The sequence below is a fragment of the Cimex lectularius genome, unplaced genomic scaffold (assembly GCF_000648675.2).
Source record: "Cimex lectularius strain Harlan isolate CLEC.00 unplaced genomic scaffold, Clec_2.1 scaffold150, whole genome shotgun sequence".
Classification (NCBI taxonomy): Eukaryota; Metazoa; Arthropoda; class Insecta; order Hemiptera; family Cimicidae; genus Cimex; species Cimex lectularius.
Window position 1 is genome coordinate 453,878 of NW_019392717.1, and position 16,190 is coordinate 470,067.

General features: G+C 33.0%; 1 protein-coding gene across 1 annotated transcript; it reads left to right on the forward strand.

The window, feature by feature from the left end:
• Positions 1 to 5,764: 5,764 nt before the first annotated feature.
• On the forward strand, positions 5,765 to 15,305 carry LOC106664452 (ABC transporter G family member 23-like). The gene is made up of 15 exons (XM_014390157.2): positions 5,765 to 5,948; positions 6,015 to 6,147; positions 8,539 to 8,693; positions 8,749 to 8,856; positions 8,914 to 9,004; positions 11,122 to 11,262; positions 11,340 to 11,467; positions 11,529 to 11,748; positions 11,811 to 11,988; positions 12,095 to 12,210; positions 12,273 to 12,343; positions 12,401 to 12,489; positions 14,654 to 14,830; positions 14,898 to 14,984; positions 15,040 to 15,305. The coding sequence occupies exons 1-15, from the start codon at positions 5,776 to 5,778 to the stop codon at positions 15,255 to 15,257; spliced, it is 2,085 nt and encodes a 694-aa protein (XP_014245643.1). The 5' UTR covers positions 5,765 to 5,775; the 3' UTR covers positions 15,258 to 15,305.
• The last annotated feature ends 885 nt before the right edge of the window (positions 15,306 to 16,190 follow it).

The following is a 16,190-nucleotide window of genomic DNA, read 5'->3' on the forward strand; positions in this document are numbered from 1 at the left end:
ATCTTTGAAAAAAAAATCATCTTTATAAATATGTATATTTCTTAATTATAAGTAATAAAAAACAAAAAACTTTTTCCTATTTAAATATAGTTATTCAAATGTAAAGCATTTATTAAATATTGTTAATTATTTTATCGTTGATATTTTTATTAAAAATAATATATTTCAAAAAATGATTTATAGTCTTTTTAAATGCCTTATTAAAAAACCAAATAAATAAAATAGTTGTTATATTTATTTTCTTTCTATCTTTTTTTAAATTATTTTATATTTACCGAAATCGCTGTCACTTTTTACAAGAGGATGGCTCAAAGGGTACATAAATTCCCAAACATAACTAACAAATTCACATCTATTGTATAATTCTTATATAATAAAAACCAAAACTAATGTTCAGCAATATTGGATGTAATCTATAAAATTGTGTATATAAATCTTTTAACTTAAATTGTTTCTTAAGAAACTAAATTATTGATATATGTATTATCGCAATGTACATGTTTTAGAAGTCATAACATATTTTCATATCTCTGTATATAGTTGTATTTATGACTAATTTTATTCAAAATAATTTGGAGGTCAGTTAGACAATTTTCCGCTGACTTTGTCTGAAAGGAAGCAACAATTCAAGTGTGTTAGTAATATTAATAAATAAATTTTCTTTTCTATTGTTACAATTTTATGTCTCATGATTATTTCCCTGGTCTCATTTGTGAACAGGTAACAAATTACATACCTATTATTTTGTTTATGTTTATGAACTTGCATTATATTAATTGCTATGCGACATATATTGAATGGACATATTATTATATGTTTAATGGGTTTAATAAGTTGTATGTTTAATATAATGTATTGAGAAAAAGTGAGAAAATAAACATACCTTCATGGTTCTGGAAAACCAAATAATTATTAGCACTACTATACATGGTGACGACGTACTTGTCTTTTTAATGAGGGTATTTCATTTGCGAGGTTATGTACGAACCCTCGTACTGAATACTGGTGTTTTTGGAAAAAAAGTCCATTTGTAAGTATGTCGGGTTCAAATGCAGGGTCGCTGGATTCGAACCTAGGACCTTTACCTCATAGTAATGAATGCCATGTTAACACCTAAATCAATGGGTCACCAACGCTCCAAAATTGTTTTTTATTACATGTTTACAACCTGAATTAACAACGACGGATTAGCAACTAGCAAGTTAAGAAAACAAGATAAAAAATATGAGAGCCAGTAAGAAAGATACATTAAAAAATGCAGTTTTCTGTTTTATGGCAGAGGGCTGCAAGACCACTAGATGGTTGTTGTCCATAAAAGGAACACATACTACTAAGAAGAAGAAACAAACAACTATCAAGATAGGAATGTTCATTACCTTGCAGGCATCACGTATATCAACAAATATTACATCACAAAAAAATAATTGTGTGGAACTTACAAGAGACTGCATCCAGAAGAAAGCATTTCAACAAACACAAATCTAATAGGCTTGATTGATTGATTTATATAAGCTTAACTCTACACATACATAGTACAGAATAGATCATATGGAGCAATCTTTGCAAAACATGCCGGATACATAAGTATGCAGGTTTGTCCCAAAAGTAAGTGCCCTGGTGTCAACCTTGCATGGCCTATTCTTAACCTGGAAAGTAGCCATCTTTTTGATTGGGTCCTCCATTGGCCGAAAACTAATAGACAATTTATATTTTTAAATTTTCTTTGTTGTATTAGTTTTGTATTAACTACATTTTTTTTTTAATTGTTCTGCATTGCAACTCATTAAGGATTGAAGTTGGGTGTTGGCCTGCTAGTGAACCCATGCTGAATCAGTATTGGGCCATTAATTGGGTTCCTCTTCACTCGCGGGTTTGTTGAACTAATTAAATATGTTTCGGCATTGAGCCATCATCAGTGAGGAACTTTACATTCATAATTTTTTGGAATTTACACTTAATTTTTCCTTTCCGGAGAGTATAGCCAGGCCAAAATGTTTCAGAAAGCTAAAACAAATAGTAAAGTATTTCTTAATCTTTCATTTTCTTCTTAAAATATTTTACCAGTGTGAGAAAGTTTAATAATTCCATCTATTGGTGAAACAAACACAGTAGTATCTAGGTAAGAAAATTTTAAAGGATAATTTTCCTAACAATAATAATTACAATTTTGAAAGCAGCTCATTCAATAATGACGATATGATGAGTAGTTTTAAATGTAGATAAATTGTTCCAGGAATCAATCAACCTGGTCTGCCCATATTTGGTGAATTTTTATGTTAAAAATGCTTCAGAATTGCAACATCTTCAGTGCAATAGCGCAAAATAAATTTTCCAACAATCTGCTGCTTAGTATTAATTTATTCCAAAATTGGTTAAGCATAAATACTTTACTTAAAAAAATATTGCTTATTTGTTGAAAATAAATTAACTAATATTAAAAATCTTTAACATAGCGAAACAAAAAATAAAGAAAGAAGACGCCCGAATACTGTAATTTTAGATTTTGAATAAATTATGGGTTAGCCGTTTCCTGGATTTTGGAATACGTGCATCCAACCACGAAAATGAACGCGTCCCGTTAACTTGAATCTAAATTCAAAACTTCTGCTTGAAAAATTCAGAACATAATATTACAAATTATCATATATCAAAATATATTTGAACCATTTTGAAAATACGTGATTCGGTTGATCGTGCGCAACTATCGCTCCGACGAAGTGAAATATTCAATGTACTAAAAAAAAAAACGCATATCTGGCGGGGTTTAAAATTACAATTTATTGTTTATATTGTTCATAAATCTACAGCTAATGGCTAATCTCGGTGGTATTTCAATTAATTTCAATATTATGTATGTTAATCTATGTTAGTCGTGTCCCTTTTTCTCGGTCTTTAAAAAGTGGAGGTGAAAGGAGATGTGTCTTTGTACATTACGCTGACAGAAGAGATTGAAAGCTTCAGCTGAAGAAATTTGTCTAGTGGACAATTGCTAAGGTTGATGCTGTATTTTTGTCCGACATTGCTGATGAATGCGAGGTACACAAGCCAGAATTACTTTTAGTGAAAACTATGAATGTCTTACTCAATGGCTTTTTCAGATGGCAAATCGATGTTGATCTTTTATAGTTTTAAAAGCAAAATCACGAACTTGATCAAGAATACAACTGCATATTTGAAACAGAAGTAGCTAGCGTCTTGCCTTTCCCTACTTATACCTTGATGTACTTCTACTATTGACTTGTTTCGGCCAAGCTTAAGATATTTTAATTGACGGCGCTTTCCAAACAACGAAAACGTGAAATTAGCATTTGTCTCAAACTGATCGAATCACCACCAAATAACTGAATGAAAAATGGGTAACAATTTTTTTATATTAATATTTATTTAGAAATCGTGAGATGCGGTCTAGTGTGATGTAGGTTTCAGAAAAAACATTTTCTTTATCGTGCCAACGTTTCGATCTTTATTGAGATCATCTTCAGGGCTCAAAGAGTTTGTCTTCTGTGTAATTGTGCCATTCTTGCGTGTCGTGTGGGCACTCTCGACACGACACGCAAGAATGGCACAATTACACAGAAGACAAACACTTTGAGCCCTGAAGATGATCTCAATAAAGATCGAAACGTTTGGCGCGATAAAGAAAATGTTTTTCTGAAACCTACATCACACCAGACCGCATCTCACGATTTCTAAATAAACATCGACTAACGGTCACTAATCACCACACATTTTTATATTAATGTGGAATAACATTGCTATTTTTGTTATTAAGTACACAAGGAACTTAGACAAAACTTAAGACTATAAGGCTAAAATGATACGAATCTTAGTCATTTTTACATTATATCCACCACTGGCAGATATTTTTTTTAGATTTCATCCTGTACAAGGTAAAAAAATATGATGAAAATACTATTATTTGACTATCATTCGGAATAAAATCACACAGGAAAGATGAAGGAGGGAACAAAAATCACAGGATGATACAAGGTTGGTTTATTTTAACTTAATTATTTTTTAAACTAGTTTTAGTGTATGAAGTTGCACGTGAATGTTCACTAAATTTAAACTTTTAATAATGTCCATTGCTTCGTCTCTCTTTTGCGTCGATTTTTTTAAAAAGCACAACGGATATTTGCATGGGATCTACAAGAAAGAATCCAAGGCGAAGTTTAAAACACCATTCGCAGGCGAGGTACATCTCTCAGGAAATGGTAAAGAGGTACCACGTGAAATGCTAATTTATCCAAACACCAATGTGTCAACAAGTCGCAAATAAATTCAAATAACACACCGATTCTTTAAAAAAAACGATATCTTTCGATTAAGCTTTAGTTAAACAAAATATAACTCGTTCAAAAATATGCACGAGTCAAATATTCTTAATGTACTGCCATGACGGTCAAACGTTGTATTAATCACAAAGAGATGGATATTTGATTACAGACGATTTTAAACATACATACAATACTTACTATACAAACTAAACTACACATATATACACCACGATACAAATATGATACTTAAAATATTAAAGCACTATAGATGAAAAAACTAGTTAAACCGTCAAATTTGTGCAAATACACTACGATTGTCTCGGTTGGAGAATATACAGCTCGTTGAAACATCACAATAGTAAAATGCACCTAAAATTTTCCTAAGACAGATCACTACGAGAAGTATATTCAACTACAAATTAATCAGTTTAACTGTAGTGACCACACAATACGTATTCACAAAATATACAAAACAATTCTATATACAATTGTATAAAGTACACAAATTAGGGAATTATGGAATGCACCACTTCGATCAACTTTGAAACTTGAAAGAATGCAATGCATGATTTGGTCAACGACTTGATTAGTAAAGTAAAGAGATCAGGGATGAAGCCATGCAGGTGAAAGAATCAGGACCACATGTCCAGACCAATTGTAAAGTTTTTTAAATAGTTTTTCAAAGTCCTGAGGAAGGCGTCTAATACAGCCGAAAGCTCGACAGCAGAAAAACAAGTTTGTTCTTTCACCTGCATGGCTCCATCCCTGATCTCTTTACTTTAATATTTATCATGAAGGTCGAACTCAACGAGACTTGATTAGTCCTTTTATATAAATATCTACAATACCTAAATACAATATTAGGTAAATTGCATGTTAGGCAACTGTATCGATAATTCTAGGCCAGTTTCTTCTTTCCAAGTAGACCAAATAAAAATATTTCCTAACTTCTTTGGTAGAGAACTGGATTGCTTTAAGTTTATTATCTTCCGAAAGAACCCTAGCAGATTTCTTGCCTCCCTTAGGTACGGCAAAAAGTTAGACGAGGGGAAAAAACCAGATCGCAAAAATGCTAAACTGAATTGATTGGTGGTACAAGACATAAGAGATGCCACACGTTGGACTTTGTCTTGAAGACATTCGCCAGGTTGGACTGCCAGGAAAAAGTTGGAATCTAAGAGCTTCAAAAGATCTGATTGTGAATAATTTAATATATTATGTTTTTGAAAATGGTTGGTGTTCACTTGAGAATAATTAATTATTTACCCTCACAATACGTAGGAAATTGTTGTTTAAAGCTAATGTTGGGTTCGAAATTTAGAGAAAGTTGATATAACTAAAATTTACCCATGCAGATGATTTTTTTTGTGTGTGTTTGGCTACTGACTTATCGATTTTAGAGGAAATGACTGATGGAAATCACCAATGTCCTTTGATCCTAATATGAGATAACATTCATTGCTCACAACGCGCCGAGTTCAGGTCACGTCAACAGTAGATGAAAATAATTCAACGTTGGTTTAGGAGCGGAATGGACGAAACAGACATGGATGAAATAACGACGATGAATACGCCCAAGACGTGTGTCGAGGTGAAAAACGCCTACAAAAGTTACCCTGGAAAAGGAATTGTACTCAAATCGTTAAACTTGTGCGTCAAAGAAGGGACAATGTGGGTCTTTTTTGATTGTGCACGTGTCCCTTGATGGCTTATTTAATTATCCCTATAAAATTAAAGTTGCAGTCTTCTGGGCCCGAGCGGTTGCGGTAAAACGACACTGTTGAGCGCTTTGGTTGGAAGGACAAGGCTCGACTCTGGTCAAATAACCATGAACGTTGCCTACAGATCAGAAATTGGTTATATGCCTCAGGTCAGTTGTTGCTAATTATGAGCACCAAACCGAACACTATAGTTTTCAAACACTTATCAGTATAATTTTTTGTTGACATTGAAGTTACCTATTTCAATTAAAATTTAATTTTAATTTTTGATTTATAACTGGACTGTTGTTAAAAATAATTGTGTATTAAGAAAATATTAAATCCTTAAGTCGATTTTTAATTCATATTTGTTTTTTGTTTTTAATCAATTGTAATAAATCGGGGCTGTTGATATAAAATAACATAAGCTTTCATCAACTACAATTAAGGAACAATGGAGCGTACGAGATAACGCTCCAATACATCGTTTATTAGGCCAAGTTCGCTGAAATGTCTTGTCTCTCCCTACTTATACCCTGATGTAAGGTCTTTTCACGTTAGTTGTGAATGTAAAGAGTTAAATGGCAGGTTTGCTCAATTGTGAGCAGATGGAAAAAATTTGGTGGTAACTATTGGTCTGCGAGTTCAACAGTGGCTTATATGCTCCTGCCTCTCCTTACTTATAACCGAACTCTTTTAAATTTTTTTAAAAGTTCACCAATTTGAAACACAAAATGATAAATGAAATAGTGATGTTTTTCGAGTAAAAAATAAATTGCGCATTAAGAGATTATTAAATCCTTAATTATTTGAGATTATTAACCTTATTAAAAATTTAATTATTTGTCATAAAATCTGGCTGTTTATATAAATAATAATAGATTTGGTCAATGTAACAAAGGAGCACTTAGTGTTCGAGACAACGCTAGGCAAGAGGCTGTAGCCAACAGTGATGAAGTGTCACGCCTCTCCCTACTTGTAACCCTGATGGTCTTATCAAGTCATTTCACTTGAACTTGTCCGTTTGCTCAATTGTAAGAAAACAGTGTTTGGTGTTTGTGTCCTGCAAGTGAATGAACAAATTGATAGACGGTCAACACTTAACTGGGTCCGTCTATACTCGCTGGTTTATCGTTTCAGTGGAGTTTATTATCATTTCAATGAGTTTATGTTATTTCTTGGGTGATTGATTATTGGTCCCTTTTTATGTAATAAAAACACTGAAAATTTGGTTGTTTGTTGGCCTGGGAGTGGTTACACCCATGTTGAACTGATCGACACTCGTCGCTTTACTAGGTTCGTATATATTTCTAATTTTTATGCAAAACGGCTTGGAAGAAAAATTACTGTCTTGAGGGGGACTCGAACCCACGACCTTCGGCTCAATACGCCGGTGCTCTAACGATTAGAGAAACTCTAGTTATATCACCGGTGTATTGAGCCAAAGATCGTGGGTTCGAATCCCGCTCGAGACACTAATTTTCTTCTCAACCGTCTTTGCATAAAAATTAGAAACAATAATTAATAATAAACAAATAACTAATTAAATATTCCATCTATATTCCCTGGTTAACCGTTTCCCTGAGGATTATTGTCTTTGCAATGTGATTCTGTTATTTCTCGGTTCTTTAGGGCTTTATCGGTCATTTTTCTTGTAACTATTATACAAGAAAACAAGCGAGAATTTGTTAGTGTTTGTTGACTTGCGAGTGGATGGAAAACTCATGATGATCGACACTCATCACTTTGTTATAAACATATAAACAAACCAGCGAGTTCAGCAGTGGGTAATATGCTCTTTCTCCTCTCCCTACTTATAACCCTGATGTTATTCCCTTTCATTTATTTTGCATTTGTATTTTTGTGAGGAGAAATTGAATCAAATCTTGACTGAAAGACTGGCAAAATGATTTGGTCTATTTTTTTATCAGTACAACGTAGGTTAAAACATCATAACCATTGAAGGCTGAGTCTCAACGTAGTTGTGTTATTACTTGTTATTGTACCAATAAACTGGTTTTATGTACAAGAACTTCTGTAGCGTAGTAAAACTTGTAGGCTTTTGATTTTTTAAACTATCTTCTTAAAGTTTTCCAAGCCAATGATATACCAAATATGCTTTCACATGACATTTGAAGAAGACACTTGAGTCACGCTACGTTTGGCCATGTAAACGGAAAGGGTTTTTAAAAACATTGTACCGTTATTGTTCAAGATGGTACTGCATGAAAACCTATTATTTCCCCCAAAACAATGATTGCCTGTCAAAAAAACTTACTATCATAGTAGAGTAGGAAAGTAGGCAGAACTATTCCATGGTGTGCTTTTTTTAAATGAAAATTTAATTTATTTATTATTTATCTTTAGTTAATTAATTATTTTATTAATTTTAAGTAAAAAAGAAGAACACTGTTCATTTATTAATTTAATATTATGTTGGGAATGCCAATTAGTCAATTATTCAGAAAGACTATGTATACATTGTAAAAAGTGAAGAAATAGGCATATGGGACTTTAAACAAAAAAGGTTGTATTGTAATGTCAGAGTTTATGGTGTTTAGGAATTAAGCCTTTACCAGGAGTTCAGCATAAAAGAGCACATGATGTATTACGGATTCCTCCACTCCATGGATAGAGATAACATTACGCAAAGAATGATTGAACTTATCGACTTCCTCGAACTACCCGACGTGGAAAGCATAATTGCCCATTTAAGGTAAAGCCGAGCTGTAAACTAAGTCAAATATGAAATTTACGTTTGTTTACAAAAGTGGAGGACAACAACGCAGAGTATCACTGTCCATTGCTCTTCTTCACAACCCGAAACTTCTTATCCTCGACGAGCCGACCGTCGGCGTAGATGTCATCCTCTGTCGCAGGTTTTTATTCATTACGTATAAACTAGGAAATAATTATGAATCGTGTATATATTGCAGTATATGGGACAAATTAGTTCGAATGTCGCGAGAAGGTAAAACGATTATTATAACTACTCATTATATAGAAGAGGCCAAACGTTCAGACATGGTAAGCAAATTATACAAAAAACATTTAATTATTATTAACGATTATTTTTTTTAATAAAAGCATCAATTTGTTGAAGGAAGTGAGTTGAAGGAATTAATAAGATGTTGATTGTAAGAAGTTTTGTTGAGGTGTTCCGGTCATCCTTGAATGCCTGTCTTTGCCGTTATATCCGTAAGACCGGGATAATAGGAATATCAGACTGCAATTTGTGGCAACACAGATTGCACGAATTATTATAGATTTAGCAAGAAGATAGCACTTAGTTGTAACTAAGGTCAATTATACCTGAATAGGCGGGTTCAGGGTAAAAGTAAGTCACGTTCTTCATCCAACCTCTTACGTAATCGCAAGAAATACAAACATTTGCATATTAATGGAAATGTTATCACTTTCAGTGTAACAACACTATGTTAAGAAAGAGCGGAACAAACAAACGAAATGTGTTTTTATTTGTAATTTTGTTCTGTTTCAAAGATATGATCTAAATTGATCCGGAAATATGATCGTTTATCCTTTTGATTTTTTAATTATTCAGAAATCGTGAGATGCGGTCTGGTGTGATAGTTTCAGAAAAACATTTTCTTTATCGTGCTACCGTTTCGATCTTTATTGAGATCATCTTCAGGGCTCAAAGTATTTGTCTTCTGTGTAATTGTGCCATTCTTGCGTGTCGTTTTGAGAGTGCTTCAATTACACAGAAGACAAACACTTTGAGCCCTGAAGATGATCTCAATAAAAATCGAACGTTGGCACGATAAAGAAAATGTTTTTCTGAAACTATCACTCCAGACCGCATCTCACGATTTCTGAACAATTATTGATTAACGTCACGAATCACCACACACTTCTGATTTTTTTTCTTCCTTCCTGGTTGTTGGCTTATTTAAAGATTTTTTAAAGGTTTAAAATTTTTAAAGATGATTTTTGTAGTGATAAAGTGAGATGGAACTAGTGGCTTATTTTCACCCTGACAATTATTTAATGACCTACCCTCCTACCTTAGTGCCCCCGATTGCTTCATAGCTAAGCTTCGCGATTTAGGCTCATTTTGTATATTACGAAGCTATATGTCGAACTGCGGGCATATTTTTTGTGGGGGGGATGATATTAACAAGTTTGACCTGAAATCATCGTGTGTAATCTTCAGCATCTTCAGCAGGACAGCATAAATTAAAATTCCATGTCAGCTTAATGTTTCTGTGTGTAATTGGACATGAGGTTCTTGGGTATTGAACATTTTGACTGTCACATAACTTTCCTGGTGCGAAAACCGATTGCCGTTTTGGACTTAAAAGATTGAAATAAATTGTACACCAGTCCCAACTGCTAATAGCCTGTTATGCCTTTTTTTTATGCCACATGTAAAATATGGCAATGAATTCTTCGGTTCTTTGTTTGTCAGTGTGTGTTCGTCAATCAATTTTTCAACATTATAAATCGTATGAAAGATCCAAGTTAGTCCTTTGTCAAGATAGTGTCCGAGGTATCGTACATGCTTCAACAGGGATGACAACATTGAAGTATATTGGTGGATGCATTTTCTTATTTATTATAAAAAATAGTACTATTTGGATTTGGTTTCCTTGATCTTAATGGATGTGCAAGCGCAAGCTACTAGCTACTTTATCCTAGGATCCTATCTTACCGATCGTCACTTCCAAATATCCTATAAAACTTTGATATCTATCTATTTCTAGTAGGTGTCCCACAGGGCAGCGTCCTCGCTCCACCGGATTACTCACTCTACACTTCTGCCCTACCCACTTAACCAAATCTAAATAATCAGTCAGTAAGAATGTAGTTATCAAACAGCAATTGTTAATTCTATATGTGATCAGGGATGGGATCCAGTATGGATATAGTTATTGACCAGCAGTTGTTGATTCTATATATGATCAGGGATGTTTCTATATAGATAAAGTTATTGACCAGCAGTTGTTAATTCTATATATGATCAGGGATGTGATTCTGTATAGATAAAGTTGTTGACCAGCAGTTGATAATTCTAACTATAGAAGTCCTCTAGTCTAGTTCATTCACCACATCCCTGATCCATATCTAAAAATAGCCATAGTAAAATTAAATGTCTTTTTTCAAGCAAAAAAAAAAACTTTTAGATTGCATTTCTAAGAAATGGTGTTATGCTAGCAAAAGATGAACCAGACCGACTATTGGAAATTCATAATTGCGACACGCTAGAGGGAGTCTTTCTAAAACTATGTAAACAAGACATGGACAGGAATGATTGTAATTACGATGCAAGTTGTACCAATTCACATACTTATATTAATTGCATTATATTAATTGCAATACAACGATATTTAATATACGTTAGGAAATGAAAACAGCAAACTTGGTCAAATCCAAGCAGGAGTGTCATTTAAAAAGTGACGATTTCTTCAACTGGAATCGAATGGTGGCTTATATGTTAAAAAACTTTTTCTGGATGAAGAGAAACACACCGTAAGACTTATTCACTTAGTTTTTTATTTCCTTTTTTTAAAGCATTACATGTGGTTTTTAGAATGATGCTGTTCACTCTCGGCCTCCCTATCCTTCAGTGTACATTAATTAGTCTTGCGGTAGGGGAGGACCCAAAAGGTTTGTCCCTGGGAATAATAAATGACGAAATGCCAAGGCAAATGTGGCTTGGATGTTATGACCATCCAGTGATCGGCTGTACAGAGAATTTTCGGCTGTCTTGCCTTTATATCAACATATTAAAAAAGAAACCAATTATTATTGTACGAGTGAAATTTGTTTTGTATTATTAAATTTTTTTGTCTGAATATAAGCACTTTTATAGAAGGAGTACACCGAAGTGGATTTGGCTTTAAAAGCAGCAAAACAAAACAAATTATGGGGTGTGGTTCATTTCAATAAGAATTACACAAAAGCGATTGTACAAAGATTTACAAAAAGGAACGAAATAAATGACGAAACTATTAATGACAGTGAAGTCAACGTCTGGCTCGATATGTCCAGTAGGCTGAATGCAAATTATATTTTTATTTTTTATTTTAACACTGTGATTATTAATTTAATAACACAAGAAAAAGGTCTAAAATAAAAATTTATTAACTGTTAAAGATTACGTCATTGGATCAGTAATGAAAAAATATTTGACCAAAACGACTATCGAATTCACCAAGGCAATCAGCAATCGTTGCAATTTCTCAAAGGGAAACGACAATATTGCACTGAAGGTAATTCAATTAGGACATTTTTAACAAAAATTTTACAATTTTGTAATATCAAATTTTTTAAGATGGAAGCGCCCGTTTTTGGAAGCAGAGTTGCAAGCTTTCGTCAATTCATGACACCTGCGAACGCTGTTCTGTACGTTTTAAATTTTAGACCACTTGAATGTATTAATTGATTTGTTTGTTTGTTTAGATTTGAATTTTTCCTTCCAATGATGTTCACTTTAGGAGCTTTGCTCATGGAAAAAAATTCAGGATTGCTAGAAAGAAGTCTGGCTGCAGGTAGCAAATTTTAGGACTTATTAACATTATTATTACTTATTAATTTATTTAACATTAGGGACTTATTAACTTATTTAACATTAGGATGCTCTGATGTAATAAGAGTCTGAATGGCTGAATGCACAATTTAAATCATAAACATACCATTATTTTACTCTATTGTTTGTATAATTTATGTCATTATTGATACAGTGTGATTATCACAACAAATTTCGTCAGGTGCTTCTACACCTCAGTTGCAACAAAAAAGTTTGTAGGAACCATGGTCCGGTTCTCAACCATTTCGCAGATAGGCAACTTTTTTTTCAATTTGCTAAGTTTTCGTTATAAATCTACTCGTAGCTCTTGTACTATTCATTTTTGGGAAAATCTAAAAAAAGCAAAGAAAACAGTGTTAAATTTCCTTTAAGAAGGCACCCTTCCAATTTAATTTTTGACAAAAAAACACCAAATCTTTCAGAAACTGCTAAATTTAAAATGAGTAAAAAAATTAAATTTGCAACCTTGTTGAAAAAATTCACGGCAGAGCTTGGCACATTTCATAACCACTTGTTCGTTTAATAAGCTTTAAAGAAGAAAAATAGTATACAGCTAGAAAGCTTATTAGACGAAGTGGTTATGAAATCGGCTAAGCTCTAATGTGAATTTTTCCAATGAGGTTATAAATTTATTTTTTTCAGAAACTTTAAATTTAGAAGTTTTCGAAAGATTTAGTGTTTGTTTTTTAAGCAATAACCAAATGGAAAGTTCTAAAGGGATTTCTTTTGAAAAGAAATATAACGCTTTTTAATGCTTTTGCTGGATTCCCGAAAAATTAATAGTTCAAGAGCTACAAGTAGATTTATGACAAAAACCATAAATAGGTTAAAAAAAATAGAGTGTTGAAAATCTTTCGTGGTCCATACGAACTTTTTTGTTGCATTTGAGGTGTAGAAGCACCTGACGAAATTTTTCGTGTGAGTATCACATCACCCAGTACTTGAGTGAATATGCCCAAAGATAAAACTGGTGGTTCGCTGTCGTTTGAAGATTTATTGGGAAAAAACCCTTTTCACCTTCTTGTGATAAGGTTACTTACTCAAGTTAAGTGATGTTTCATTCTTCGGGAGGGTGTCAAACACGACAACAAATTTCTAGAAGATTTGATTTCCGGAATATCCTACCTATATGATTTGCCAGATTGTCAGAAAACCAAGTTCTACAACATGTCTGCACAAAAATCCGAGATGGCTAATAAGATTAGAATTTATTTATTGATGAGCAGTACACATAAAATGCAACATTTAAGGAAAAATAAATCCTAACATGTGCAAAGAAACAAATTTTTGACGTTCAATTAAATTTTGTAGCGTCCTTGGTTTGTTTGTAGTGAAAAACCCACTAAACATAGGTAAAGAAGTAAAAGTCACACATTACTAATCAACCAGATATCTTACCCGGAAACTGCAAATTAAGTTTCTTTCAAAGGAGAGAACTGAGGATTAAACAGATTGATAAAATCTATTGTTATAAAGGAAAATATCAAACTTTGGTCAAACAATAAAACGACACCAATTCGATATTAAGGTTAATAAAGTTAGTCGTACGAAAAAAATTCAACGCGTTGCCTTACCAGTTTATATGCTTAAAGTTGGTGCTTACATTTTTGAATAACAAACTTCATCAAGCGTTTAATTTTATTTTTTATTATATTTAGTTTTGTACGAATCCGAAATTTGAGATAAAAAGGTCATTGTTAGTGATGGGATTCGAACTCACGAACTCCGAAGACCGTGGGTTCGAATCCCATCTTTAACACTGTCCTTTTTATCTTTATTTTCGTGAATATAAAAAAGTAGTAAATTAGCTAATTTAATTTTAAAAATTAATATATTAGCTAAATACATATAAGAATATTAAAAGATAATAAAACAAAACTAATTTTTAAAATACTATTAGCAATGTAAAAGCAGTAAGTGACAAGATTCCTGTCTAATAAAAAACACCGTCCATAAGCCTAAGCCTAATTCAAGCTAACCTAATCCTAACCCTACTTAATCTGACCTAACCAGTCCCTAGCCATTCTTAATCTAACCCAGTGCACTCCCCGGAAACGCAAAATCAATTTGTATTAACATTTCAAAAACATACCGATTTTACCACAGGGATTTACTAATATTTTTAGGTCTTAGCTTATTAGAAGTAGGACTTGGTCATTTTGTTCTTCAGTTTTTGATAATCATAATTCAAACAGTTTTAATGATGTTTGTGCTATTTGACGTTTTTGACAATCCAATCTACGGCAGTAGAATTGCTTGTTTGAGCCTTTTATTGTTGATAGGAATCTGCGGTATGTTTTACGGTGAGTAGCTTTACATTAGTGTACATAGTGCAAAAATTATTTGTTTTACATTTCAATAATATTTTAGGCTTTCTGATCGCTGCTGTTTGTACTTCATTTACCATTGCCGGCTGCCTTGGAATCGGAAGCTATTTTCCACTATTCATGCTGAGCGGTAAGTTTTGCCGGGTTTTTTTAAAATGCATATATGAATATTGTACTGTTTTCAGGTGCGATATGGCCTTTGGAAGGAATGCATTATATACTTCGATACATGTCCTTGATTCTTCCAATAACAACATCAGTCGAGTGTTTCAGGGCACTGTCTATAAGGTCATGGCCGATAACAAACCCAGTCGTATACGGAAGTATTTTATCGCTTATTGCGTGGATAATTATATTCGCTAGTTTAACAATTGTAGCTCTAAGGTACAAATCTTTTGCATAAAATGTCCAACTGTATAATAATTTTTCAATAAACATTATAAATGTCTAATTTGTGAGAATTTTCTCGGGATGACTTTTTCTTCTTTATAAAAGCGAGAAATTCGTTGTGAAAAGATAAAAATCGACCACGATTTCACGCAGATGTACATGACATAAGTAGGACTTCTCACGTGTGATGTCCAGAAGCATAAATGACGCTGTTACGGAGGAGCTTTCGCCGTCTCAAAGGCTGCGTTCACTTTTGAAATCTTCTGACATGTCTGAAACATATATATCACTGGTCCAAGTTTATTTACGTCTACGGTTTTGTAACGTGTAAATACGTCTGTATCTACGGATAAATTATAACTTTATCTTTTCGTAATTAATTAAACGAGAAAGTAAGAAAGATCTCATGTCCTCGGGTAATTAAGTTTGATGGTGAGGTTATTTTTTTTTGTAAATATCATTTATCGCACATACAAGCTCTTTTTTATTTCTTTTGTATTTATTTTTAATCACTGAAAGTAACATACAGGTACTTTTAAATTAATCTTATATTTATGCTAAACTATTATGTTTTATACTGTACGTTTAATATTATAGTTTATTCACTATTTTTCGTGGTCCGCTTGACCAATTAATAACATTCAATTAATTAATGTTTTAAGTTGAGATAAAAAAGTCATTGTCACGAGCGGGATTCGAACCCACGACCTTTGGCTTGATACGCCGTTACTCTACAACTTGAGCTATCGTGATTTCTGAAGAAAGTGACTCAAGTCACGATAGCTCAAGTGGTAGAGTAACGGCGTATCAAACCGAAGGTCGTGGGTTCGAATCCCGCTCGTGACAATGACTTTTTTATCTCAACTTAAAACCTTAATTAATTATAGTTTATTAAAACGGTTATTTTTATAGTACGATCACCTAAGCCTTATGGCAAATAGGGACG

Coding starts and splice junctions, on each gene's coding strand:
- LOC106664452 (XM_014390157.2), top strand. CDS start 5,776: ATGAAAATAATTCAACGTTGGTTTAGGAGCGGAATGGACGAAACAGAC. Junction 12,211..12,272: donor ACGACAATATTGCACTGAAG/GTAATTCAATTA, acceptor AAATTTTTTAAG/ATGGAAGCGCCCGTTTTTGG. Junction 14,831..14,897: donor AATCTGCGGTATGTTTTACG/GTGAGTAGCTTT, acceptor ATAATATTTTAG/GCTTTCTGATCGCTGCTGTT.